Here is a 26,240-nt window from a genome sequence, read left to right as displayed (position 1 = left end):
ACACGGTGGAAAGCATCTTTTGTATTTCCCTTTGCTGTTCTGTATCCCTTAACACTGTCACGCTGCCAGCTTTCCATATTACTCTAAATCTTCCTAACCGCATAGCCTGGCGGTGACTTCAGATTTCTCTGCAGGGTTACATATTATTCCACTGATTTCTTTGGGCTTTTCAAATACAACAATCATGTCATCTGTTCTCCCGGGACGAGCAATGTAAATCGGGGACTCATCTTGGCCAAAGGGGACGATTTGCAGTGTTTGGCTATTATGACGAACATCTTTGTATATAAAAACTTTTCTGCATTTAGAAATATTTCCTCAGGCCAGATTTTTCTGGACCAAATGGTAAGCATGTCTTTTAAGCCAGTTTATGTTCCAAAAGGGTTGGTCCCATTTTCACTCCCTCCAGCAACCCAGCAATGGGGAGATGGGGGGGGTTGGGGAAAAAGCCTTGTGGCCGGCGCAGTGGCTTACGCCTGTAATCCCAACACTTTGGGAGGCTGAGGTGGGCGGATCACCTGAGGTCAGGAGTTTGAGACCAGTGGTGAAACCCTGTCTCTACTAAAAATACAAAAATTAACCAGGTGTGGTGGTGGGTGCCTGTAATCCCAGCTACTTGGGAGGCTAAGGCAGGAGAATCGCTTGAACTGGGGAGGCAGAGACTGCAGTGAGCTAAGATCACACCATTGTACTCCTGCCTGGGCAACACAGCAAGACTGTCTCAGAAAAAAAAAAAAAAAATGTACTGGGCCAGGCGTGGTGGCTCACGCCTGTAATCACAGCACTTTGGGAGGTCAAGGTGGGCGGATTGCGAGGTCAGGAGATGGACACCATCTTGGCTAACATGGTGAAACCCTGTCTCTACTAAACATACCAAAAAAAATTAGCCGGGGCATGGTGGTCCAAGCTACTCCGGAGGCTGAGACAGGAGAATGGCATGAACCAGGGAGGCGGAGCTTGCAGTGAGCCAAGGTCGCGCAACTGCACTCCAGTCTGGGTGACAGAGCAAGACTGCATCTCAAAAAAAAAAAAAAAAAAAAAAAAAGCGTTGCCCTCACCATGGCCAATGAGACCTCCCTTGGCTGTTTGCCTTCTCCAACCTCACCTCCCTTCTCCCCACTGCCTCTGTTCCCACAACAGCAAGAACAGTTCCTTCTGTTCTTGAATTAAATGAGCTGTTTCCAGACTCAGTACTTTGCACTGGCTGTTCCCTGTGCTGGGAACACCCTTCCCACTAACAGTTCCATCATTCAAATCTCTCAATTCAGATATCGCCTTCTCAGACCACCTGGATATCAAAGCCCACCCCTGTGCCCTGGTCACATGCTGGTGCCTGCTCCATCCCCATCTAGTCTTCCAAGCATTTGATGCTTCCGAAATTACTGTACTGGTTTATTGCCAGCACCCACCATTTAAGTGCAACTGGATGGGAGCAGGGACCCTGGAAGCGTCCCCTGCATCTAGAAAATGTCTCACATGCACCTAATAATGTTTTTATTATATATTTATTTATTTTTAGAGACAGGGCTTTGCTCTATTGTCCAGGCTCGGGTGCAGTGTCATGATCACAGCTGACTGCAGCCTCCACCTCCCAGGCTAACACAATCCTCCCGCCTCAGCCTCCCGAGTAGCTGGGATTACAGGCACACACCACCGTGCCCAGCTTATTTTCGCTTTTTTTTTTTTTTTTTTTTTTTTTTGGTAGAGATGGAGTCTTGCTATGTTGCCCATACTGGTCTCAAACTCCTGGGGTCAAGCCATCCTCTCGCCTTGGCCTCCCAAAGTGCTGGGGTTTTAGGCATAAGCCACTGCACCTGGCCTACCAAATAATTATTATCTGGAAACCTCCCCACATCCAGGACAAGGCAAGGAACCCCGCTGAAAGCTCTAGGCTTACGGGAAGCACTGGAGCTCATGAACTTTATTTTTATTTTATTTTATTTTATTTTTTCGAGATGGAGTTTCACTCTTGTCACCCAGGCTGGAGTGCAGTGGTGCCATCTCGGCTCACTGCAACCTCCGCCTCCCAGGTTCAATCGATTATCCCACCTCAGCCCCCTGAGTAGCTGGGATTACAGGCGCCCACCACACCCAGCTAATTTTTGTATTTTTAGTAGAGACGGGGGTTTCACCATGTTGGCCAGGCTGGTTTCGAGCTCCTGACCTCAGGTGATCCGCCCACCTTGGCTTCCCAACATGCTGGGATTACAGGTGTGAGCCGCCGCGCCCAGCCGTCATGAACTGTAACTAGTTGGAGGAACGAACTGGGCCCCCCTGCAGCGGCACCCCCCACCTCTGCTCAGACAGCAGCACAGGAAGGAGAGGGGTGTCCCACCATAAGAGTGTGTAGCCGCCTCCCACCAGGTGATTCCATTCACCTAGGAGAACACGGAGGCTCCCAGGTGAATGGAGTCATTTCACTCAACACTTCCTTATTCAGCTCCCAGTGCAGTCTGCCCTTCAAGCAAATATTTGGCTCCTGCCGTATGCCAGCCTCTGTATGCCTCGCTGAGCACTGAGGATCCAGAGAACGAAAGCAGGTCTCTACTCTCAGGGGGCTCCCAGTCCTTTAGAAGGGATGGGCAAGGCCTGGAGCAAAGGTGCTGACTCCACTGGCTGCGTGGCAGAAGAAACCATGGGGGCTCCCTGGAGGTGCTCACGTTGGAGATGGGGCTTAACAGGGAGAAGGAGCTGATCTGGTGGAAAATGAAGGAAGGGCCTCAGGTAGGATCCTGATGGGGGCCTGGGCAGGCCCCTGGATGCATCCCACCTGGTGGCTCAGACCTGGAGGGCCTCTCCTGATCCCCACAGACAGGCCCCCACAGGTGTGATTCCCACCTGGTTCCTGATTTCATCTTGAGGCTGGACCCTTCTCCCAGCCAGTAACACTCCCAGCCCCCCAGGGCTAGCTGATGTCCTATGCCTGGGCCCCCTGGGCTCTGCTCAGTCTGCCCTAGAGCCAGGCTACAGGTGAGTACAGGGAGAATAGGGCGGGGTCATGATTCCATTCACCTGGGAGAAACACAGAGGTTCCCAGGTGAAGGGAGTCATGGGAAGCAATCTAGCCAGTTCTGATCCCAAGCTGGGAGGAGAAAGGGAGCTGGCGGAGGTAGGACCAAGTGACGGCAGGACATGACTGAGGGTTGGCCACAGCCCCCACTCCTAGCTGGACTTGCTCTCTGCACCTTCTCCAGCACGTGAACTCCTACTCATCCTTCAAAACTTTCAATCTGGTCACCCAGTGGCCTTGTGACTGAACCTACCCACCCGCCAGCGGCGTAGATAGCCTCCCAGGTGAGTGGACCTGTTTAGGGGGAGCAGCCTGGGCACCAAGGCTGAGGGGTGGGCAGCGAGGGTGGTGGGCTGGGTCAGCACAGGTCACCCGGGTCTACCAGGGCCACTATGCTGCACCCTAGTGTGTTGGGGATCCTGATTTCAGCCTCAGGCTGGGCCTGGCCCCTGCACAGCCCAGCTGGATGGAAGGGTGGGGGGAGAGAGAAAGGAAGAAAGGAGATGGGAGCAGAGAGGAGGAGGGGGAAGATGGAGGACAGGAGAGAAGGAAGAGGAAGGGGAAGGAGGGGGGGGAGAAAAGAGGAGGAGTGGGGATGATAGAATGGAGGCAGGAGGGAAGAGAGAGGGAGGACTGGGTAGGAGAATGCGGAAGGTGGAGGAGGGAGGGAGAGGGAGGACAAGAGAGAGGAAGGGAGGAAGAGGAGTGGGGAGGAGAAAGGGAGGAGGGTGGAGAGAGGAGGGAAGAAGAGAGGAGGGCAGGAGGAGGGTAATGGAGGACTTTGAAGGGGAGGGGTGGGAGGATGGAGAGGAAGGGGGAGGGAAGAGAAATGGGGAGGAGTGGGACGGAGGAGGGGAGGGAGGAGAGAAAGGGAAGGGGATGAGGAGGAGTGGGGAGGATGGAGAGGAGGGAGAAGGGGTGGGAGGGAGAGGGAGGGTAAGAGGAGGAATGGGGAGGAGGGGGAGGGAGGAGGAGGGAGAGGGGAAGAGAGGAGTGGGGAGGAGGGAGAAGGGGAGGGAGGAGGAGGGAATGGGAAGGGAAGAGAGGAGGAATGGGAGGAGGGGGAGGGAGGAGAGAAGGGTGACGGGAGGAGGGAAGAGAGGGAGGAAGGGGGAGGGGAGGGGTAGGGAAGAGGGATGAGCGAGAGGGTTGAGGGAGGAGGAGGAGGAAGGAGGAGGGGGGGCGGGGCGGGGCGGGGCCGAGCGCTGGGGGCGGGCAGAGGCGGGGCGTGGTGGCCTGGGCTGTGCTCGTCGCCGCGCTCGTGGACAGGGGCCGGGCGGACTCGGGGACCGGCGGAGGACGCCGGGCGCGCCCGGCCCGAGGCTGGGGGAGCGGGGCGCGGGCGCGCAGTGTCGGGCGCCTGGCAGCGTAGCAGGCGCGCAGAGGACCCCAGGCCGGGCCGGGCGGAGGTAAGCGGTGGCCGCGGGACGCGGGGAGGCGCCGGCGGGGACCTGTCGGAGCCTTTGTCTGCGGCGCGCGCGGCCCCCCGCCCCCTCCCGCCCGTCCGGGCGCTGTCCCCTCTCCCCAGACCGCCCCTGTCCCGGGAACCCGAGGCAGCCCCTACCGCGTCCTGTGCGGCCCAGCCCCCGGCGCCCGGCAACAAGCGCGGACCCGGACCCCTGGGCCCCGGCCATGGAGGGTGTCGGCGCCACCGCCTCCCCTAGCACCGCGCGGGGGTCCTCCCGCACGAAGTTCCTCCCCGGACCCTCCCGCGCCACCCCATCGCCCCCCTGCCCCCGCCGACCCCTTCCTTGTTCTCGAAAAAGCGTCTGGGAAAGGCGGGGCCTGGCCTCCGGGGTCACCTCGGGGCGGCTCAGGGGGTCTGCCCTTTGCCTGGGGGCGCAGGTCTGCGAGCCAACTTTGCGGCTGATGATGTCGGGGGGCGAGCGGCAGAAAGGCGCGGGGACCCAGGCCGGGGAGGGCGGTGGGTCCAGGGGCCAGCCTGTGGCCCCTGCATGCATCGGTCCCTGGGGGGGCTGCAAGAAGGGGGTGGCCGGAGGGGCTTGAAACCCACCCCCAGAGGAGTTGGAGCAGCTTAGACCGCTGGGCTGCGGAAAGGGCAACAGAGACATCGTTAGCCCCGGTTAACGGGGACCAGGGGTGTACCAGGCATCAACTAACCAGGACTGGTAGTTGAGCCAGGAGTGCGAGCCCAGGCCCGCTTTCCAAGTGGAATTCGGTTCCCCTGGTTCTCCCTGGCGGGCCGGAGGAGCGCGGCCCCAGAGTGAGGCCAGACTGGCTTTGGGGTCCAGACCTCCAGCGCCTCCAGCTGCCCGGGGCCACGTTCAGGACTGCTGTGCACTTCAGGCCCCGTGGAAATGGGAGGAGCTGGAGGGGGTCACTGGGCCAGGCTCCAGTCTGAGCTGCATGACCCCCCCCCCACCCCCGACTTGACCTCTATGTGCCTCAGTCGCCCTGCCTGCAAAATGGTGAGAGGCCTTGGCCAGACGCAGTGGCTCATTCCTGTAATCTCAGTTCTGGGAGGCTGGGACTGAGGGATCACCTGAGGCCAGGAGTTCAAGACCAGCTTGGGCAACAGAACAAGACCCCACCTCTACAAAAATAGAAATTAAAAAAAAAAAAAAAAAAAAAAGAGGGAAGGGGTGGGAGCCCTGCCTTGCCCATAGCAGTGTTCTTTAAGTGGCAGCTTGTGCAACTGTTGAATGCCTACTGTGTGTAGCCGAGCCTACCCCACCAGCCACCCACCCAGTCCCTGTTTGTGACGTACTCTCAGCCTCTCCTTCCTCTACTGAGTTGTGAGGTGGGGAAACTGAGACCTGAGGGATGACCTCAAGGCCAAAGAAGTGACCTGTGTCTTCTCAACGGCCCCCCGGGGCAGGCATCGAGGGGTCACGGCAGCTCAGAGTGGAGGAGCAGAGCCAAGCCCCTTAAACGCTGGGGTGGTTAGGCCAATGTGCATGTGGTTAAATTTTAATTAACGGGGGACAGGGCAGGAGGCCCTGGGCTGCCTTCCCCGGGGGGCAGTAGGCTTGGATTTTGGGGGCTGGGAAGGACACAGTTGGAAGCCTGTGGCCCAGGAGAGGTGGGGGCGAGCGGCTGCAGCATGTTCCCCACACCCTCCACCATGGGGACAGTGGCTGGCCGAGCCGGGCAGTGTGGGTGGCAGCTGCCCACTTTACTGACTGAGCCAGAGGGGACAGCAGCCGCCTCCTGGCTGGATGCCAAGCACGTCCGCGTTCCTGGGTGGTGTGGCCTCTGGGCAAGGCAGAAACGTCGGCTTTCTGGCCAGGATTGTTCGGGGCACTGCACGTCCCGGGGAGCGTCTCGGGGGCCCTTACTGAACACAGACCAGACCTTTCTGGGTTCGGATGTCCTGGGCTGGGCTGGTATCCTGAGCAGGTGGCAGGAGGAGCATTTGATTGTTGAAGACTGTCACCCTGACACCATCCCCTTCCCTGGCCCTGCAGGCCGAAGAAGGGCCCCGGGGTCTCTAAGCCTTTGCTGACTCTGGCACCTCCCAACGACTCTCAAGGTCAGGCTTGTGTCCACTTCACAGGGGAGGACAGGTGTGCAGAGCCCTCCCAGGGCCACTCCAGTTCAAGCCCAGCTCTGCTCTAAGCCTTGCTCGCCCCCACCACCCCCAGCTCCAGATGTGGCAGGAGGGCCAGGGCTGACAAGGGGCAGTCAGGAGAGCCTTGAGCCTAGAAGAGGAGATACGCCAGGCTTCTCAGCCCCCAGAAGTCCGGGACCGCCTCTCCCCTGGTAGTGGGCACTCATCACCTGGGTTGGTCCCCAGCTGTCAGGGGCTGAATCTCCCCAGTCCCCCAAAACCTGGAAATGGGACGTCTCTGGCTTCAAAGCCCCAGTGAGGCCCCAGGCCCCCATTCAGGCTCCAGTTAAAACTCTGTAGTGAGCTAGAAGAGGGGGACGTGGAGTCACAGGGAGGTGCTTGGTAACCTGATCATCGAAACTGCCTGGAGGCTGGGAAGGGAGTAAACTGAGTCAGGGGAGCTGGAGGAAATGAGACCCAGGAGATGGGACAAGAGCAGGCAGAGGTAACATGGGTCAACCCCAAATAAAATCAGGGTGGGCTGAGTGCAGTGGCTCATGTCTATAATCTTTGGGAGGCCAAGGTGGGAGGATCACTTGAGCCCAGGAGTTCAAGACCACTATGGGCAACATAATGAGACCCCATCTCTACAAAAAAGAAAAAAAATTAGCCGGGCCTGGTGGTGCACACCTGTTCCAGCTACTTAAGAGGCTAAGGTGGGAGGATCACTTGAGCCTGGGAGGCAGAGGCTGGAGTGAGTGGTGATCGTGCCGCTGCACTCCAGCCTTGGCAACAAAGAGACTGTGTCTCAAAAAAACAAACAAATCAAGTTTCCTCTGGGTTTGTGGGACCCCTCAGGGTGAGCTTCTTCCAGCCTTTCCACGGCTCTCCCACATACTGGGGAAACTGAGGCACTACATTCAGCACTCAGTGCTGTGCTGTCCTCTCTGTTAGCCTCAAACTCTGTGATGAACACAAATCCTTTCTGCATTCAGATAAATAAATACATGTTATTAGAAAAATAAATCATTGGCCGGGCGCGGTGGCTCAGGCTTGTAATCCCAGCACTTTGGGAGGCCGAGGTGGGCGGATCACAAAGTCAAGAGGTTGAGACCATCCTGGCCAACATGGTGAAACCCCATCTCTACTAAACATACAAAAATTAGCCAGGCGTGGTGGCGGGCGCCTGTAGTCCCAGCTACTCAGGAGGCTGAGGCAGGAGAATCGCTGGAACCCGGGAGACGGAGGTTGCAGTGAGCTGAGATCGCGCCACTGCACTCCAGCCTGGCAACAGAGTGAGACTCCATCTCAAAAAATAAGAAAAGAAAAGAAAAATCATTTTAGGGGAAAAAGATAGCCTGCCCCAGGCACACACAGGGCTGCCCACACAGTGCAAGCATCTCCATGACAGATGACTTAGTTCCTTCCTTTCCTTCTGAAGGTCAGGGCTGGCAGATCCAAATTGAAGCAAGAAGCACTGAGGCAAGACCACAGAAAGAACTTTCCGCCATGAAGGTGGTTGGCCCCAGGACCAAGGGTCACGGTGGCTCAGAGTGTCACACAGACCTGGGTTGGGGTCTGGGTTCCCCCACTTTCTACCTGTGAGACCAAGGGGACTCTCACTTTCCTCAGCTGAAAAATGAGTGGTAAAGGCGCCTTTCTCCCAGAGGACACTGCAGCCCAGTGCAGGCACGCACGAGGCTCACTCATGTCATCTGTTGTTTCCGACTGCCCCCCAAGTTCTGGTATCACACCACCAAAGTATTCCTCCACTCCATCTATTTCTTACCGTGCCCGCTGCCACCATGCAGGCCACCTTGGTTGTTCCCCAAGGCAGCAGTCTCTGAGCCCTCCTGCCCTCCGACCCCTTCTCCCTAGATAGCAATGAGGATGAGCATCTTGAGACACACCCGGTGAGGGCTGGGTGCAGTGGCTCAGTGGCTCACGCCTGTAACCCCTGCATTTTGGGAGGCCAAGGCAGGAGTTGGAGTTGGAGACCAGCCTGGGCAATGTAGTGAGACCCCATCTCTACAAAATAAATTTTTTAAAAATTAGCCAGGCATGGTGGTTCGAACCTGTGGTCCCAGCTACTTGGGAGGCTGAATCAGGAGGATACTTTGAGCCCAGGAGGTGGAGGCTGAAATGAGTGATGGTTGCGCCACCATACTCCAACCTGGGTGACAGAGTGAGACCCTGTCTAGGAAAAAAAAAAAAGACACCAGGTGACATTGCTTATCTGCTTAAAATTAACGTCCTCTGGATGGATAGAAAGGACAGTCCCCCAGGGGATACAGTCCCGGCCTCATGGCTTCGGGGCTGTGGTATCATCTCACTCTTCTTCCCTCCCCTGCTCTCTCTGCTTTCTCCAAAGCACAGGCTGCCATGGGTTCTGTCGGGAGCCAGCGCCTTGAGGAGTCCAGCGTGGCAGGCACACCAGACCCGGACATAGTGATGAGCTTCACCTTCGACAGTCACCAGCTGGAGGAGGTGGCAGAGGCGGCTCAGGGCCAGGGCCTTAGGGCCAGGGGCATCCCGGCTTTCACGGACTCCAGTAAGTAGGGGTGCGGGCAAGGTGCGTGTCCTGCCCCGAAGCAGACTGAGCTGTGTGACCCCCAGTGAAGCCTTGGGGTATTGGGGAGCCATGGGTGGTCATGGACTGGAGGCAGTGCCTGTCAGTGTGGATTAGATCTGCTGCATAACAAACACGCCCACCGTCTCAATGTCTCCGCCCTGATGCTGTGTGTCCGTACTTGGGGCCCTGCCAACAGCCCCTGGCAGAGGAGGCTCTTTTTTTTTTTTGAGACAGTCTCGCTCTGTTGCCCAGGCTGGAGTGCAGTGGCCGGATCTCAGCTCACTGCAAGCTCCGCCTCCCGGGTTTACGCCATTCTCCTGCCTCAGCCTCCCCAGTAGCTGGGACTATAGGCGCCCACCACCGCGCCCAGCTAGTGTTATTTTTGTATTTTTTAGTAGAGACGGGGTTTCACCAGGTTAGCCGGGATGATCTCGATCTCCTGACCTCGTGATCCGCCCATCTCGGCCTCCCAAAGTGCTGGGATTACAGGCTTGAGCCACCGCGCCCGGCCAGGAGGCTCTGTCTTAACATGGGCTTTCGTGCTCGCTGGGTGGGTGAAGGGATCCATGGCTCATGCGCTGATCCATAAAACTTCTATCTGGAGTAACACATGTCACTTTGGTCACACTCGTTGGCCAGAGCAAGCTATGCCTCACTGCAAAGGAGCCAGGAAAGTGCCTGAGCAGGATTGGATGTGAGGTTCAAAGCTCTGGTTTTCAGCCCAGCTGTGTGACCTTAGGCAAGGGCCTGAACCTCTCTGAACCTCAGTTTCACTACATTGAGGAATTGGGCCAACTGACTTTGAGATCAGACTTGCAGAGTGGACAGCCCACAGGCTTGGAGTCTGACAGGCTCAGGTTCAAGACTGCCTCCCATCCTTCACCCACCAGGAGCTCCGGTCAAGTCACTGTTCTTCTCTGGCCCTCGGTCTCTTCCTCTGGAAAAGGGGGATGGTATTGTGTCAATGTGGCTGCACCAGAATCAACAGAATCTTGCTTGGGCCTGTCCCTGGCACTCAGGAGGCACCCTGTAAGCTATAGTTCTTTTGCAGGGAGCTGTTGTTTATGCTAGTACTTTAGGCTCAGAAACCTGGGTTAAGGCTGGGCACGGTGGCTCACGCCTATAATACCAGCACTTTGGGAAGCTGAGGCCAGAGGATCGCTTGAGCCCAGGAGTTTGAGACCAGCCTGAACAACCTGGCAAAAACCTCGTCTCTACAAAAACCTACAAAAATTAGCCAGGTGTGGTGGCACACACCTGTAATCCCAGCTACTTCAGAGGCTGAGGCAGGAGAATCACTTGAGCCCAGGAGGCAGTGGTTGTAGTGAGCCAAGATCGTGCCACTGCACTCCAGCCTGAGCGACGGTGAGACTCTGTCTGAACAAAAAAGAAAAATTGGCTAACTAAAGTGGGAGCTAGTTAAGCCAGGCAGGCAGGCAGTCAGGAAGGTCATGGACAGTCTGGAATCCACGGACAAGAGCTTCTTGGAGTCTCTGAGCTCCAGGAAGACCTCAAGGCCTCACCTGATTAGGTCAGACCCACCCAGGGTCATTTTCCTTTTGATGAACTGAAAGTTGATGGAGAAGGAACTTGAATTGCAAAACGCCGTCACAGCAGCAGCAGGGCTAGTGTTTGAACCTGGGGACTGTCCTTCAGCCTGTCAAGGTGACCGTAAACAAACCATCACGGTCCCCCCCTCGCCAATGTGGCTCCCATAGACATCTCCCTAAACCATGTCTTCTCTCCAAACAAAGGCGGTGACAAGGTCATACGGCCACCGAACATGATGCAAGAACCTTGTACAACCTTAAACATGCTGACCCCTTCCCCAGCAGGACAGGCAGAGGGTGCTCACTCTTCCCCTTCCATATCCTATAATTTTTGTTTTGTTTTGTTTTGTTTTTTGAAAACAGAGTCTCGTGCTGTTGCCCAGGCTGGAGTGCAGTGGCGCAGCCTTGGCTCACTGCAACCTCCACCTCCTGGGGTCAAACTATTCTCCTGCCTCAGGCTCCTGAGTAGCTGGGACTATAGGCTTGCACCACCATGCCCAGCTAATTTTTTCTATTTTAGTAGAGATGGGGTTTCACCATGTTGGCCAGGCTGGTGTCAAACTCCTGAGTTCAGGTGATCTGCCCACCTCGGCCTCCCAAAGTGCTGGAATTACAGGCGTGAGCTGGTTTCCTGTCCATCAAGCTGGTGGCTTCAGTGGCTGTGATGGCGTGGGTGTGGTAGCCGTAGCCACAGTATTTGGTGGCTTTTGATAATGGTCAGATGACAGAGGTATCTGGAGCAGAGGGGAGCAGGGGTCACAGCGATGGACAGTGGCCTTGGTGATGGAGGCCGAGGTGATGGCCATCGTCCTGTGCGGAGGCCGCAGCCATGCATGGAGGGTGCCCCGTCTCACCTGGTGTCTCTGGCTTTAGCACTGGAGGAGCCGGTGCCCGATGACCGCTACCACGCCATCTACTTTGCAATGCTGCTGGCTGGCGTGGGCTTCCTGCTGCCGTACAACAGCTTCATCACAGACGTGGACTACCTGCATCACAAGTACCCAGGTGGGTCCTTCCACGGTCACGCCCGGCCACTCAGCATACTCCATCATGGCCTGGGGCTTCCCAGAAACCCCCGGGTGGGAGAGTCCTACCCAGGGACCCATTTTATTCGGATCTCGGCTCCACTGTGAGCTGCTGAGTGACCTCAGGGCAGCCACTCACCCCTCTGGGCAGCGAGACCCTTCTGGGAGGTTGCATCTGGCAGGGGTCAATGCAGAGGGTGGGGCCTCCCTCAGCACCTGCTGTCTCTGGCCCTCCACAGGGACCTCCATCGTGTTTGACATGAGCCTCACCTACATCTTGGTGGCGCTGGCAGCCGTGCTCCTGAACAACGTCCTGGTGGAGAGACTGACCCTGCACACCAGGATCACCGCAGGTGCGCCGGGCCCCATCACGGGATGCCTACCTGTTGTGGCTCCCATGTGCCTGGCCGGTCATCCACTCGCCCAGTTTCCCTGAGCCTCACTCGCCTCGTCTGTAAAATGGGCACACTTCCTAGGGCTGCCCTGGGGTCTGGCCGTGGTGGGGCCTCTGTACCCCACCACATGTCCCTGGGCCCCGCCCAAGCTCTTCCCCACACCCAGTGTGTTCTTCCTTTCCCATTCCTCCGCATGGTGTCATCCAGCTTCAAGGCCTGGCTCAAATGGCGCCTCCTCCAGGAAGCCCTCCGGGTGCCCCTGTTAGACTTATAAAGCATCCCTGGCCCTCCTTAAAGAAGAAGGGCAGAGAAAGCCTCCGACTGACTATGCAGGAGGGGCGAGGAGGAGGGGGACCCCCACCCAGTTGGCTCCACCGCTCCCCTCACTGGCCTCTCCCCCAACAGGCTACCTCTTAGCCTTGGGCCCTCTCCTTTTTATCAGCATCTGCGATGTGTGGCTGCAGCTCTTCTCTCGGGACCAGGCCTACGCCATCAACCTGGCCGCTGTGGGCACCGTGGCCTTCGGCTGCACAGGTAGGAACCGGGGCCCAGGGGTGAGGCCCTGAGTGCCCACTTCTGACCCTGTCCCACCCCAGCCCTGGTCTCCTGCTGGTGGCATGTGACATGATGGGAGCCGGGCTGGCTGGGTGCCAGATGTGTGTCCACCTGCATGCCAGCGTGCACACCTGCACACCCCGGCACACTGGCTCACACCCACACGAGCCTGTGTATGCAGTGTATGCACAGCATGTAGCCACAGAGACTCTGAGGCAGCTCCTGGTTTCCCTGGTATAAACAGGGCTTCAAGGACTGTTCTGCCTTTGTCACTATGTCACTGTTTCTCTTGGGCAATGGCTTTCAGTAGGGTCTGACTCTGTCACCCAGGCTGGAGTGCAGTGGCATGATCATAGATCACTGCAGCCTCAACCTCCTGGACTCAAGCTGGTGAGCCAACCTCCCACCTCAGCCTCCTGAGTAGCTAGGACCACAGGCACATGCCACCAAGCCTGGCTGATTTTACAAAATTATTTGTAGAGACAGGGGTCTCTCTATATTGCCCAGGCTAGTCTTGAACTCTTAGCCCCAAGCAGTCTTCCCACCTCGGTCTTCCAAAGTGCTGGTATTACAGGCACGCGCCATCGTGCCTGGCCTTACAAACTTTTGAAAGCTACTTTTTATTTTGCAAAAGTTTCAAACCTACAGGAAAGCTTGCAAGAATGATACAGTGAAGTCCTACACAAGCACTCTCTCCCCCTCTCCCTCCACCCCTCTCTCTCTGTACTTAAATTTCTCCCTAAGTATATAAATATAAAATACATCTTTCCCCTTGTACCATTTGAGAGTTAGTTGTAGATGTCATCACCTTTCTTGCCTAATTACTAATACTTCAGAGTGTATTTTCTACCAGTCAAGGCATTTCTTTTCTTTTTTCTTTTCTTTTTTTTTTTTTTTTTTTTGAGACAGAGTCTCGCTCTGTCGCCCAGGCTGGAGTGTAGTGGCGCGATCTCAGCTCACTGCAACCTCCGCCTCCCGGGTTCAAGCGATTCTCCTGTCTTAGCCTTCCAAGTAACTGGGATTACAGGCACGCACCACCATGCTAGGCTAATTTTTGTATTTTTAGTAGAGACGGGGTTTCACCATGTTCCTCAGGCTGGTTACAAACTCGTGATCTCAGGTGATCCGCCTGCCTCAGCTTCCCAAAGTGCAGGGAATTACAGGTGTGGGCCACCATGCCCGGCCAACATTTCTTCTATAACCACATTGCAATTGCCAAAATTGGGAAATTTAACTCTGATGCGATACCATTTTCTTTTTTTTTTTTTTTTTTTTTTTTGAGACGGAGTCTCGCTCTGTTACCCAGACTGGAGTGCAGTGGCCGGATCTCAGCTCATTGCAAGCTCCGCCTCCCTGGTTTACGCCATTCTCCTGCCTCAGCCTCCTGAGTAGCTGGGACTACAGGCGCCCGCCACCACGCCCGGTTAGTTTTTTGTATTTTTTAGTAGAGACGGGGTTTCACCGTGTTAGCCAGGATGGTCTCGATCTCCTGACCTCATGATACCCCCGTCTCGGCCTCCCAAAGTGCTGGGTTTACAGGCTTGAGCCACTGCGCCCGGCCGCGATACCATTTTCTAAGCTACAACCCATATTCAAACTTCTCCAGTCATTCTGATAATGGTTTGTTTGTTTTTTTGAGACAGAGTCTCCCCCTGTGCGGTGGTGGATCTCGGCTCACTGCAAGCTCCACCTCCTGGGTTCACACCGTTCTCCTGCCTCAGCCTCCCAAGTATCTGGGACTACAGGCGCCCGCCACCACGCCCAGCTAATTTTTTGTATTTTTAGTAGAGACGGCGTTTCACCGTGTTAGCCAGGATGGTCTCCATCTCCTGACCTTGTGATCCGCCCGCCTCAGTCTCCCAAAGTGCTAGGATTACAGGCGTGAGCCACTGTGCCTGGCCCCGATAATGTTCTTTATAGCTTTTTTTTTTTTTCTGACCCAACATACTCTCTAGATTCATAACTTTCCTTTAATCCAGGACAGTCCCTCACCCACCCCTGTGTTTCATGGCAGTGACATTTTGCAAGGGTCCAGGCCAGGCTTTGTAGACTTTCTTTTTTTTCTTTCTTTTTTAGAAATGGAGTCTTTCTCTGTCGCCCAGGCTGGAGTGCAGTGGCGCAATCTCAGCTCACTGCAACCTCCACCTCCCGGGTTCAAGGGATTCTTCTGCCTCAGCCTCCTGAGTAGCCGGGACTACAGGCGCCCGCCACCACGCCTGGCTACTTTTTGTATTTTTAGTAGAGATGGGGTTTCACCATATTGGCCAGGCTGGTCTTGAACTCCTGACCTTGTGATCTGCCCACCTCAGCCTCCCAAACTGCTAGGATTACAGGCGTGAGCCACTGTGCCTAGCCAGCTTGGTAGACTTTCAAACTCTTTTTGACCGTGACTTTCTTTTTTTCTTTTTTTTTTTTTTTTGAGACGGAGTCATGCTCTGTCGCCCAGGCTGGAGTGCAGTGGCCGGATCTCAGCTCACTGCAAGCTCCGCCTCCCAGGTTCACGCCATTCTCCTGCCTCAGCCTCCCAAGTAGCTGGGACTACAGGCGCCCGCCACTTCGCCCGGCTAGTTTTTTGTATTTTTTAGTAGAGACGGGGTTTCACCGTGTTAGCCAGGATGGTCTCAATCTCCTGACCTCGTGATCCGCCCGTCTCGGCCTCCCAAAGTGCTGGGATTACAGGCTTGAGCCACTGCGCCCGGCCGCTTGACCGTGACTTTCAGGAAGAAAGAAATACATTTTGTATTATGGCCCTGTAAACACGTGTGTGTATTTATAAATGACATCAAGCCTTCATGAAATAATACTCCCAATGCTACTGTTCTGTTTTGTTAAAAAACAAAAAAAATGCTGTGACTTGATTTTATTTTTTTTAGAGGCAGGGTCTCACTCTGTTGCCCAGGCTGGAGTGCAGTGGTGGGATCATGGTTCACTGCAGCCTCGACCTCCTGGGCTCAACGGAGAGCCCAGGCCCCCGCCACGTAGCTGGGATTACAGGCACAGGCCACCACACCCAGCTAATTTTTAAAAAATTTTTGTCACCAGGCATGGTGGCTCTTGCCTGTAATCCCAGGATTTTGGGAGGCTGAGGCGAGCAGATCACAAGGTCAGGAGTTCAAGACCAGTCTGGCCAACATAGTGAAACCCTGTCTCTACTAAAAATACAAAAAATTAGCCGGGTGTGGTGGCAGGCGCCTGTAGTCCTAGCTACTCAGGAGGCTGAGGCAGGAGAATCACGTGAACCCAGGAGGCAGAGGTTGCAGTGAACCGAGATAGTGCCACTGTACTCCAATCTGGGCGACAGAGCGAGGCTCTATCTGAAAAAAAAAAAAATCATAAAAACAAGATCTCACTTTGTAGCCCACACTGGTCTTGAACTCCTAGACTCAAGCGATCCTCCCTTCTTAGCCTCCCAAAGCACTGGGATTACAGGGGTGAGCCACAGTGCCCAGCCTTGACCAGAAGATTTTAGTTAGACAAAGACTGCCCCCAAGGCTACTTCCAGTCATGGATTTGCTAGACTCCAAGGTAGGGGCCTGTACACTTCTATTTTCCCTAGATCCTGATCGATCTCTGGCTGTATTATTTAGGATGAGAGGGGTTATTGCTGTATAGCAAATTAACCCAGAAATCTCAGTGGCTCCATAGAACAAGCCTGACTTCTCACTCTTGCTGCCTGTCCTGTCTAGAGGGTGAAGGGTGTTATGCTCCACACGGTCTCTCAGGGCCTCAGGCAGACAGTCCTCTCCCCAGTCCATAACACATGGCCCATGGGAAAAAGAAAGGTTCAGTCCATGCAGGCTTTTCACTGCCTTGCCCAGAAGTGACGTGTCATTTCTGCTGATGTTTCATCCGCCAGAGCTTGTCAATGACCCTGGCTGACCCCAAGGGTACACTGGTTGGTGTTCCTACTGCTGCATGTCAAATCTCTCTGCCATTAGTGGTGTTAACGGCTGTTTATGCACCCTTGAGTTCTCTCAAGCTAGTGCATTTCACCCAAGTTGACAGGTGATAATGGTGTCTCCGGATTTTTCCTCTTTCTCTCTCTCTCTCAAGTGCAGCAATCCAGCTTCTACGGATACACGGGGATGCTACCCAAGCGGTACACACAAGGGGTGATGACCGGGGAGAGTGAGTATCTGCAGATCCCCCGGGGAGGGGGTGCTGAGCTGCCCTGGGCTCTGGAAGCTTCTTCCCAGGGGCTCCCCATGATGCGCCCCGGTCTGGGAGGGAGGCTCACAATCCCTGGGCACACTGAGCTAGGGACAGTGATCACCATCTTTCCTGGCCTGGCTGGGGGTAGAAAAGGGGTGGACTCCCACATGGGAGGGACATGTGGGCCCACACATGTGTGTGCTGTTTCTGGGGTGTGTGATCCTTTGTGATGGGGGAAGCTTGTGTGTCTCTGAGCATGTGGCTGGGTGTACGTTTTGTAAGTCTGTGTGTGCGCGTGTGTTAGGGAGTGGGCCCCATCCATGGCCGTGATGTCATGGACATCACGCCATGCCTACAGCACCATGCTCTCCTTGTAGCCACGGACACACAAGCCACCCCCTGGTCAGCACCCCACGTGGGTGTCTCACGGGCTTCTCAAACTCACGTCTCCTCCCCCCACCCTGCCACTCAACACCCGCCCCTTCTCAGCAAATGGCACCCCCTTGCTCATGCCTGAACCTTATATGACACCCGGCCCTTCTCCAAGTCCTAGTTCTGTCCCCTGGCCTCCAGCCCCTGCAGAGGGGCAGCACTGGCCCCTGGCAGTGACACTGTGTGCGTGCAAGCCCCTTCCTCCCAGGGTCCCCAAGCTTCCTTCTGTGCCTGGACCGCCCGGGGTCAGTGCCGCCCAGGCAGGAAGCGGAAGCCCAGATCAAGACCCACGTGGGCCCGGTTCGTTTCTCCCCTTGGGGGCGTTCTGCAACCCTCTGCCTGGTGCTGAGGTAGACCAGACGCCCTGGAGCTCCCAGACTCCCATCTTGGCCGGTAGATTTTGTGGTGGGGCTGAGCCAGAGTGGGTGCAGAATTGTGCCGGCACACTGATGTCAGGTGGTTTATGGAGCCAAGGGCCCCGCAGAAAAGACGCGCTCAGAGCCCTGCCCACCCTCACGGGGTGGCCCACCATGGCCCTGACCCACCCTGCCTCACACTGGGCAGTGGCCCATGGCCACACTAAGAAAAAACCCACAGCCCGCCCACCCCAAGGCCCTCCCTCCCAGCCTCGTGACCCTAATCGCGGCTTCCAGCGCCTCAAACATGAGCACTCAGCTCACAGTCCCCGGCCAGGAACACCCGTCCCCAGGCTGCACTCCCGGCCCTGTCCTGCAGACCTCCGCGTCAAAGGCCCCCAATGGGACAGGGGTCCTCTAACTGCCCCCCACCTCTGCGTGCCCTCTGTTCCGTTTCTTTCTGCCCCCTGCCTGAATCACGCACAATCTTGTTTGCATCCATCCTCTTCCCACCCTGCGTCCGTGTGTCATCGTGGCCCTACTGCGTCCTCAGAGCAGGAGGGTGCAGCCACGCAGCAGGCACTGGGTAAATGCCCCACGGTGGGGGTGTGTGAGCGGCGTCGGGGTGGGGCTGCTGTGAGGGGCAGCTCCTGTGAGCAGCTCCTCTTGTGGCTGGGGCGGAGCTGGGGGCAACCGGAGTTGGGGCCGGAGAGAAACGGGACTCAGGACTTGATGGAGCGGCAGGGGGCGTGGCTGGGAAGGGAGGTGGGGCGGGGCTGTGTGGGGCCAAGCTGAGTGGGGGTGGAGGGTGGGATGGAGCTGGGCGTGGCTGAGTGGGGGTGGAGCTGAATGGGGTCGGGAAGCAGCTGGGGCGCTTACTGTAGGAATTGCTGGAAGGGGCTGGTGGAGCTGGTCTGGTTGTGGGAGCGGGGCGGTGGAAGTGGGTGGGGCCTGTGGGTGGGGGCAGGGCCGGTGGTGGAGGGCGGGGTCGGCGGTGGTGGGAGGGGCCTGTGCGTGGAAGGGGGCGCCGGTGGGGAGGGGTCTGTGTGGGCGGGGATGGGTCGGGGCGGAGTGGTGCAGGGAGCTGGGCGGATCAGGCCCGGGCCCACTGTGTATGCCCTCCAGGCACGGCGGGCGTGATGATCTCTCTGAGCCGCATCCTCACGAAGCTGCTGCTGCCCGACGAGCGCGCCAGCACTCTCATCTTCTTCCTGGTGTCAGTGGCACTGGAGCTGCTGTGCTTCCTCCTGCACCTGTTAGTGCGGCGCAGCCGCTTCGTGCTCTTCTATACCACACGGCCGCGTGACAGCCGCCGGGGCAGGCCAGGCCTGGGCAAGGGCTCTGGCTACCGCGTGCACCACGACGTCGCCGCCGGGGACGTCCACTTCGTAAGTGCGCATCGCCCACCTCTGTTCCCTCCTCTGTCCCCACCGCGAGGTTGGGAAGTACCCGCGGCCCAGCCCGTCCCCTGCACCCCAGGCTGCGGCCTACCGCTGTGGCGGAGACCACTTCCTGCCAGCTCCCTTTATTCTGTGGACTCAGCTGTGGGTTCTTAGTGGCACCCCCACATCCCGTGGCCTGAGGCCGCACCCCGCCTGCATCTGTGGTCTGGGGCTCTGCCTAGCTGCTGTATCCCATGGCGTGAGGCGTGCGGCGTGCATGGCTCCTGTCCGCAGTGACACCCCACATGACGTACACTAAAGTTTCCATCCCTAGGACAGCCCACGTTGGTTCTGGGGGGGTCTCAGCCCTCCTGGCTGTGCCAACCCACGTTGGAGATTCCTCCTGCAAGCTCAGCGTGGCAGCAAACTCTCTAGGAAGCTCACAGCCTTCCTCCCTAGAGACAGGACACCAGGAGGGAAATCAGGGCTCAGGGATAACCCTGGGTTCCCTGAGGGGGTGTAGCGGGGCCCCCAGAGTTTCCCATATAAGTCACCACCAGCCAGCCAGGAAAGGGAGTGGTCTCCCAGGTGAGGATAGACAGGCAGAGAGGGAGGGCCAGGGGCTTGTTCTGTGGCCCCTGGTTCTGCTGGGCTTCCCTGTCACACTGCACCTGTGGGGTCCCCAGCACAGACAGCTCTTGCCAGGAAGTGCCCTGTCCCACCATCCCTGGGGCAGGCAGCTGTCCTTGGGGGGCTGGGGTGCCCTCTGGTGGCAGCAGCGCTGCACAGCCCCCCAGGCTCAGGGCTGGCAGTTGTACAGTCCTGGGGACACCTGCAGGGTGAGGTCAGGAGTGCCAGACCATGCAGAGGCGGGGTGAGGGAGCCGTTGGTCCTCATTCCTGAGGGTCCAGAACCAGAATGGTCATGCAGGCCTTGATCCAGTGAGTCACCTAGGCCCTCGGCTGGGGACACTGAAGTGAGCCAGAAACACCATCCCCAGGGGAGCACCCACACCCAGAGAGGGACCCAGGATGGAAAGGGACAAGCCGGGGCAGGGGTGCATCCCTCTCATGGCCAGGGACATTCCCCAAGGGACTTTTGGGTTAAGACCTGACCCACAGGAAAGGTGTTGGGGTGGAGGGAAAAGTGTGTGCAATGGCTCAGAGGCTGGGAGGAGCTCCGTGTGTTTGGAGGAGGAGTAAAGGGGTCATGGGGGACAAGATGCTCTGGTTGGTTTGGTCGGAAGCTGGTAGAGGGTTCATGGGAGTGGTGAGGTGGAATTTGCAGCATCAGAAGTGTGAGAGCCAGGCCTCTATAGCTGCAATCCCAGCTATAGAGGAGGCTAAGGTGGGAGGATCGCTTGAGCCCAAGAGTTTGAGATCAGCCTGGGCAACATAGCAAGACCCTGTCTCTACAAAAAAGAAAACAGCAAAAAAACTGGCCTGGGTGATGGCGCATGGCTGTAGTCCCCGCTACTTGGGAGGCTGAGGTGGGAGGATTGCCTGAGCCCAGGAAGTTGAGGCTGCAGTGAGCTGTGACTGCACCACTGCACTCCAGCCTGGGCAGCAGAGCAAGACCCTCTCTCTGAAACAGAAATGTGAAGTGAGAGACCTTGATAAAGTGGGAGAGGGGTGTCTGCACACAGTAGGCACCACCTGAATGTCAGCGCCAGCCCCAGTGCAGCTCTTCTGATTGGGCCTGGATTCCTCTCCTGTCCTGTCCTCCACTCAAACCCCATCCCACTCTGTCCTCCCTCCAGGAGCACCCAGCCCCGGCCCTGGCCCCCAGCGGGTCCCCAAAGGACAGCCCAGCCCACGAGGTGACCAGCAGCGGCGGGGCCTACATGCGCTTTGATGTGCCGCGGCCAAGGGTCCAGCGCAGCTGGCCCACCTTCAGAGGTGAGTGGGGGGGGTCCCTCTGCAGCCCTGGCGCTGGTACCCAGGCGAGGGGTGGGAGGCAGGCAGGGGTCCCTGTGGGCACTGCCTCTGACCCCCGCCCGCCCCCAGCCCTGTTGCTGCACCGCTACGTGGTGGCGCGGGTGATCTGGGCCGACATGCTCTCCATCGCTGTGACCTACTTCATCACGCTGTGCCTGTTCCCTGGCCTCGAGTCTGAGATCCGCCACTGTATCCTGGGCGAGTGGCTGCCCATCCTCATCATGGCTGTGTTCAACCTGTCAGACTTCGTGGGCAAGGTGGGCTGCCCGCCCTGCCCAGTGTCGGGGGACGCCACGGGGTGGAGGTGATGGGGAGACCTTGGTCCATCCGGGAAGGGTTCTGAGTGAAGGATGCATGTGGATCCCAGGTGGAAAGGGCAAGAGCCATGCAGTGGCACCATGCCAGACAGTGTTCTGTGGAGGGTGGCCCCAGCCTGATCCCACTGGGGCACTCCGGAGTATCAGCTGCATCTCGGAGGACAGGTGTGGCACTCACCCTCTCGCCTCACAGTCACAGGTCCTCCGGGGATGAGCACAGGAGGATGCCCCAGAGGGGATCCAGAGAGGGCAGGGACCCTCAGAAATGGCTCAAAGAAATGGCTAGGTGCAGTGGCTCATGCCTGTAATCCCAGCACTTTGGGAGGCCAGAGATGGGTAGATTACTTGAGGCCAGAAGTTCCAGACCAGCCTGGCCAACATGGTGAAACCCCTTGTCTACTGAAAATACAAAAATTAACTGGGCATGGTGGTGTGTGCCTGTAATCCCAGTTACTCGGGAAGCTGAGGCAGGAGAATCGCTTAAACCCAGGAGGTGGAGGGTGCAGTGAGCCGATATCATGCCACTGCACTCCAGCCTGGGCGACAGCATGAGACTCTGTCTCAGAAAACAAGCAAGCAAACAAAACACTTAGCCAGCCGTGGTGGCATGTGCCTGTAGTCCCAGCTACTCTGGAGGCTGAGGTGGGAGCATTGCTTGAGCCCAGGAGTTTGAGCCTGCAGTGAGCCACGATCGTGCGACTGCACTCCAGCTTGGGGGATAGACCGATACCCTGACTCTAAGGGAAAAAGTTTTAAGTGGGATTTGGGGGATTTTAGAGGGGCGATCCGGAGAAGGGCAGGGGTGCAGGCCGAGCTGGACAGACCCAGGAGTGTTTGGGGATGGGGACGTGGCTGGAGGCTGGGGGGGTTGTGAGAGGAGTGGGGGTGGCCAGGACAGGGCGCCCACATGCCTGGCTCTCTGCAGATCCTGGCAGCTCTGCCCGTGGACTGGCGGGGCACCCACCTGCTGGCCTGCTCCTGCCTGCGCATAGTCTTCATCCCTCTCTTCATCCTGTGCGTCTACCCCAGCGGCACGCCCGCCCTGCGCCACCCCGCCTGGCCCTGCATCTTCTCGCTGCTTATGGGCATCAGCAACGGCTACTTCGGCAGCGTGCCCATGATCCTGGCGGCGGGCAAAGTGAGCCCCAAGCAGCGGGAGCTGGCAGGTGAGGCCCACGGGGCATGGAGGGGGGTGGTCCTCCCAGCAGCGCAACGTCCCCCTCACGAGGAAACCCAGGGCAGACCGCAAGAAGGTGCATTTGGGTTCTGAAGGTTCAGAACAGTCAATGTCTGGGAGGCCGTAGGTGTGGAGACATTCTCAACCACTTCATTCACTCATTCATTCACTCATTCATTCATGTACCCCACAACTACTTGGTGAGCCCCTCCTGTGGACCAACTGCTTTTCAAGGCACTGGGGACACAGTGGCGACAAAACGGCACTCCCCGTGCTGTGGGACTGACTGTCCAGATGTGGAGGCAGCCCAGGCTGGGCACAGTGGCTCACACCTACAATCCCAACACTTGGGAAGGGCAAGGCAGGCGCATCACTTGAGCCCAGGAGTTAAAGACCAGCCTGGGCAGCACAGCGAGAGCCTCTCCTCTCTACAAAAGTGTTAAAAATTAGCTGGGTATGGTAGCGTGCGCCTATGGTCCCAGCTACTCGGGAGGCTGAGATGGGAGGATCACTTGAGCCCAGGAGTTTGAGATTGCAGCTGTGATGACGCCACTGCACTCCAGCCTGGGTGACAGAGCAAGATCCTGTTCGGAAAAAAAAAAAAAAAAAAAATCCTAGATTGGTGTGACTGGTTGAATGGCAGGAAGTCCTATGGGGAAAAATAAAGCAGAGAAACAGGAGTGATGGGATGGGGAGAGTCAGGCTCAAGAGCCAGCAGTGTAAATGGAGCAATCTGGGAAGACCTCACTGAGGAGGTGACTTTTTTTTTTTTTTTTTTTTTGGAGACGGAGTCTCGCTCTGTCGCCCAGGCTGGAGTGCAGTGGCCGGATCTCAGCTCACTGCAAGCTCCACCTCCCGGGTTCATGCCATTCTCCTGCCTCAGCCTCCCAAGTAGCTGGGACTACAGGCGCCCGCCACCACACCCGGCTAATTTTTTGTATTTTTTAGTAGAGACGGGGTTTCACCGTGTTAGCCAGGATGGTCTTGATCTCCTGACCTCATGATCCACCCATCTCGGCCTCCCAAAGTGCTGGGATTACAGGCTTGAGCCACCGCGCCCGGCCAGGAGGTGACTTTTGAGCAAAGACCTGGAGGAAGTAGCGAGGGAAACAGCCATGTGAGGATGCAAGGGAAAGGCGTCCAGGCAGAGGGAATGGCATGTGCAAAGGTCCTGCGGGCACTGAGGCCAGGGGCTGGAGAGGAGAGGAATGGGGTCTGATGGTTGATAAAGCATCCCTCCAGCTGCCGTGGGCATGGAGGTGAGTGAGGAGCTACTTTACCAGTCCAGGCCCTTGAGGATGGGGCCCAGACCTGGAGGAGGTCGACGTGGCACTGGGAGGTGCCGGATTCCAGGTCTTGTTTGAACGGCAGCCCACAGGACCGGCTGATGGGTTAAGAGGTAGGGTGTGAGAGAGGGAAGGGGGCTTCAGGTTTGGGGTCCACTGTTCAAGGCAAGAAGGCTGGCTGAGATGGGAAGGGGGCTTGCGGGGAGGGGTTGGGGTTGGGTTTGGGATTTGGTACGTTCCAGGTGCCCATCGGACATCCCAAATTGTCCCTGATAGGGAGGAAGCTGGAGATCGGAGACTGGAGATTTTTTTTTTTTTTTTTTTTTAAGATGGAGTCTTGCTCTGTTCCCCAGGCTGGAGTGCAGTGGCATGATCTCGGCTCACTGCAACCTCTGTCTCACAGGTTCAAGCAGTTCTCGTGCCTCAGTCTCCTGAGAAGCTGGGATTATGGATGCCCACCACCACATCTGGCTAATTTTTGTATTTTTAGTAGAGGTGAGATTTCACCATGTTGGCCAGGTTGGTCTCAAACTCCTAACCTCGGGTGATCCGCCCACCTCAGCCTCCCAGTGCTGGGATTACAGGCGTGAGCCACCATACCTGGCTGAGACTGGAGATTAAAATGGGGAGGGTTGGGGCCGGCCGCACTGGCTCAGGACTGTGATCCCAGTGTTTTGGAGGCCAAGGTAGAAGTATCGCTTGGGACCAGCCTGGGCAGTATAGTGAGACTGAGTCTCTACAGAAATTTTTTTTACATTAGCCAGGCGTGGTGTGGTATGTGCCTGTGGTCCCAGGTATTTGGGAAGCTGAGCTTGGGGGATCACTTGAGCCCAGGAGGTCAAGGCTGCAGAAAACTGTGACTGTACCACTGCACTCTAGTCGGGGCAACAGAGCAAGACCTTGTCTTTAAATTTTAAAAATGGGGGTTTGGGGGACCCAGAGAAGCAGGCGAGGCCTGGTGTGCATAGCAGATGGCCCCGGGGAGAAGGAATGAGGAAGGACAGGATCCGGAGAGGGTGCTCCCATGCAGAGCGATGGGGCAGCGGGTCCTGGAGGGGCGGCACGGTTCATGCGGGTGTCACCGCACCTCACACCCGAGCAGCCGTGGCCACCAGGTGGTCGCCCCGGCTCTGCTCCCCTCAGGCCAGTGTTGTCCACAGGGAACACCATGACCGTGTCCTACATGTCGGGGCTGACACTGGGGTCCGCCGTGGCCTACTGCACCTACAGCCTCACCCGCGACGCCCACGGCAGCTGCCTGCACCCCTCCACCGCCAATGGCTCCATCCTCTCAGGCCTCTGAGCCAGCTCTGCCCACTGCCAGGGATGCCGAGGGCCTGACCAGGGGCCCCAAGGCCTGAAGGCCCCTCCCCCGTCCCCACCTCAGTGCCTGCGGGGCCCTGAGCCTCTCCCTGTGCCAGCAGCGCCACCCCCTCTGGGTCCAGCCATCCCCAATCCTGGCCTGAAGTTCTGCAAAGTCCTTTGAGGACCGGGACACATTTCTGTGACCTGGGGCTCTGGCCAGCACTGTGTTCTGTGTTTGGTCTCATACCTGCCTCTACCTTCCATCTGTGTCCAGCGGCCCCAGCTCCAGCCCAGCCAGCACTCTGTGGGGTCACACGCACCGTGTCCCCACGCAGGACAGCAGACGCCCGCCAGAGTGTGCATGCCCGGTGACTGCACCCCGGCCCTCATCACCCGCTGCCACTGATTGGGGCACCACCTGGCCAGCCTCCACCAAGGACCCCTCATGAACCCTGGAGCCCTGAGAGGAGAGAGGCAGCCCCCCACCTTGTCACCCTCAGGCCTCCCCCTTCTGTCCTCATTCTTAGAGACTGCTTCTCCCAAACAAAACGCATTAGCCATGAAGGAGTTGGAGCCCTGGGTCCGAAGGGACCCGTCCGCGGTCTGCGTCAGCCTCTCGGGAACCACAGCAGTGGTGCCAGCCAGGCACATCAGGACCTCCCCACACACCCACGCGATGCCACAGGCCAGGGGGCTGTGCCTGACTAGGGAGCCCTCCCATTGCCGCCTTGGCCCATGACAGAAGAGGGGAGGTAAGTCTGGGGGCTGCGAAGTAGGGCCCCCACACCCTGGCTGAAGTCAGCTTGACCTAGGTTTGACCCTCATCCAGCAAGGGACCCGACAGACCCAAGGGTCCCTAGCAAATAGGGAGGGGCTGGGGGCACTCCAGCCTGGGTCCCCCAGAACACCAGGCCCGTGTGGGTGGCACCCTGAGGTCGGGGGATTCTAAGGGTGTCCTTCCAGAGACAGCGTTTCCAGGGGGAGGACGGCCCACCGTTACAGAACCCTGGCCCTGGCTGTCACTGCCCTGTTTCAACCCTGCTGTGTCCCGTCACCCGTCTGTCCACTAACTGTACCGCACTGGCCATTAAAAGATAAAGCAGACCGCTGCACTGCTGCCTCCAGCAGAGTTTGTGCGTGGACGGGGGCCGGGACTGCCATCTTGGGATCCCGGTGGAACTCGGGTCGCCCCGTGTAAGCCGGACCTCAGTCTTCCCATCTGCGAGGTGGGCGGGGCGGATCAGGGAGCAGGAGGGTGTCCTCATACCAGGTAGGCTT

The 26,240-nt window shown here is 57.6% G+C and overlaps 1 protein-coding gene across 5 annotated transcripts; it reads left to right on the top strand.

The window, feature by feature from the left end:
- Positions 1-4,292: 4,292 nt before the first annotated feature.
- On the top strand, positions 4,293-26,074 carry LOC105497372 (solute carrier family 29 member 4). Of its 5 annotated transcripts, XR_011622623.1 has the most exons (12): positions 4,293-4,419; positions 8,893-9,072; positions 11,517-11,648; positions 11,908-12,021; positions 12,469-12,597; positions 16,672-16,746; positions 18,684-18,946; positions 20,700-20,838; positions 20,947-21,134; positions 22,120-22,360; positions 24,061-24,152; positions 24,818-24,920. XR_011622623.1 is itself a non-coding variant. In XM_011768383.3 (11 exons), exons 2-11 carry the CDS (start codon positions 8,904-8,906, stop codon positions 24,958-24,960), a joined length of 1,551 nt encoding a protein of 516 aa, XP_011766685.2. In that variant the 5' UTR covers positions 4,293-4,419; positions 8,893-8,903; the 3' UTR covers positions 24,961-26,074. The 5 variants fall into 5 exon arrangements, 4 of the variants coding, with proteins under 4 accessions (XP_011766685.2, XP_070951488.1, XP_011766684.2 ...); XM_011768383.3 differs by lacking the exon at positions 24,061-24,152 and having other exon boundaries at positions 12,506-12,597; positions 16,677-16,746; positions 24,818-26,074; XM_071095387.1 differs by lacking the exons at positions 24,061-24,152; positions 24,818-24,920 and adding an exon at positions 25,237-26,074.
- Positions 26,075-26,240: the final 166 nt, after the last annotated feature.

This window comes from Macaca nemestrina, chromosome 4, assembly GCF_043159975.1.
Source record: "Macaca nemestrina isolate mMacNem1 chromosome 4, mMacNem.hap1, whole genome shotgun sequence".
NCBI classification, from domain to species: Eukaryota; Metazoa; Chordata; class Mammalia; order Primates; family Cercopithecidae; genus Macaca; species Macaca nemestrina.
This window is presented reverse-complemented; position numbering and strand designations above follow the sequence as displayed.

Coding starts and splice junctions, on each gene's coding strand:
- LOC105497372 (XM_011768382.3), top strand. CDS start 8,904: ATGGGTTCTGTCGGGAGCCAGCGCCTTGAGGAGTCCAGCGTGGCAGGC. Junction 20,839..20,946: donor CAGCTGGCCCACCTTCAGAG/GTGAGTGGGGGG, acceptor GCCCGCCCCCAG/CCCTGTTGCTGCACCGCTAC. Junction 21,135..22,119: donor TGTCAGACTTCGTGGGCAAG/GTGGGCTGCCCG, acceptor GGCTCTCTGCAG/ATCCTGGCAGCTCTGCCCGT.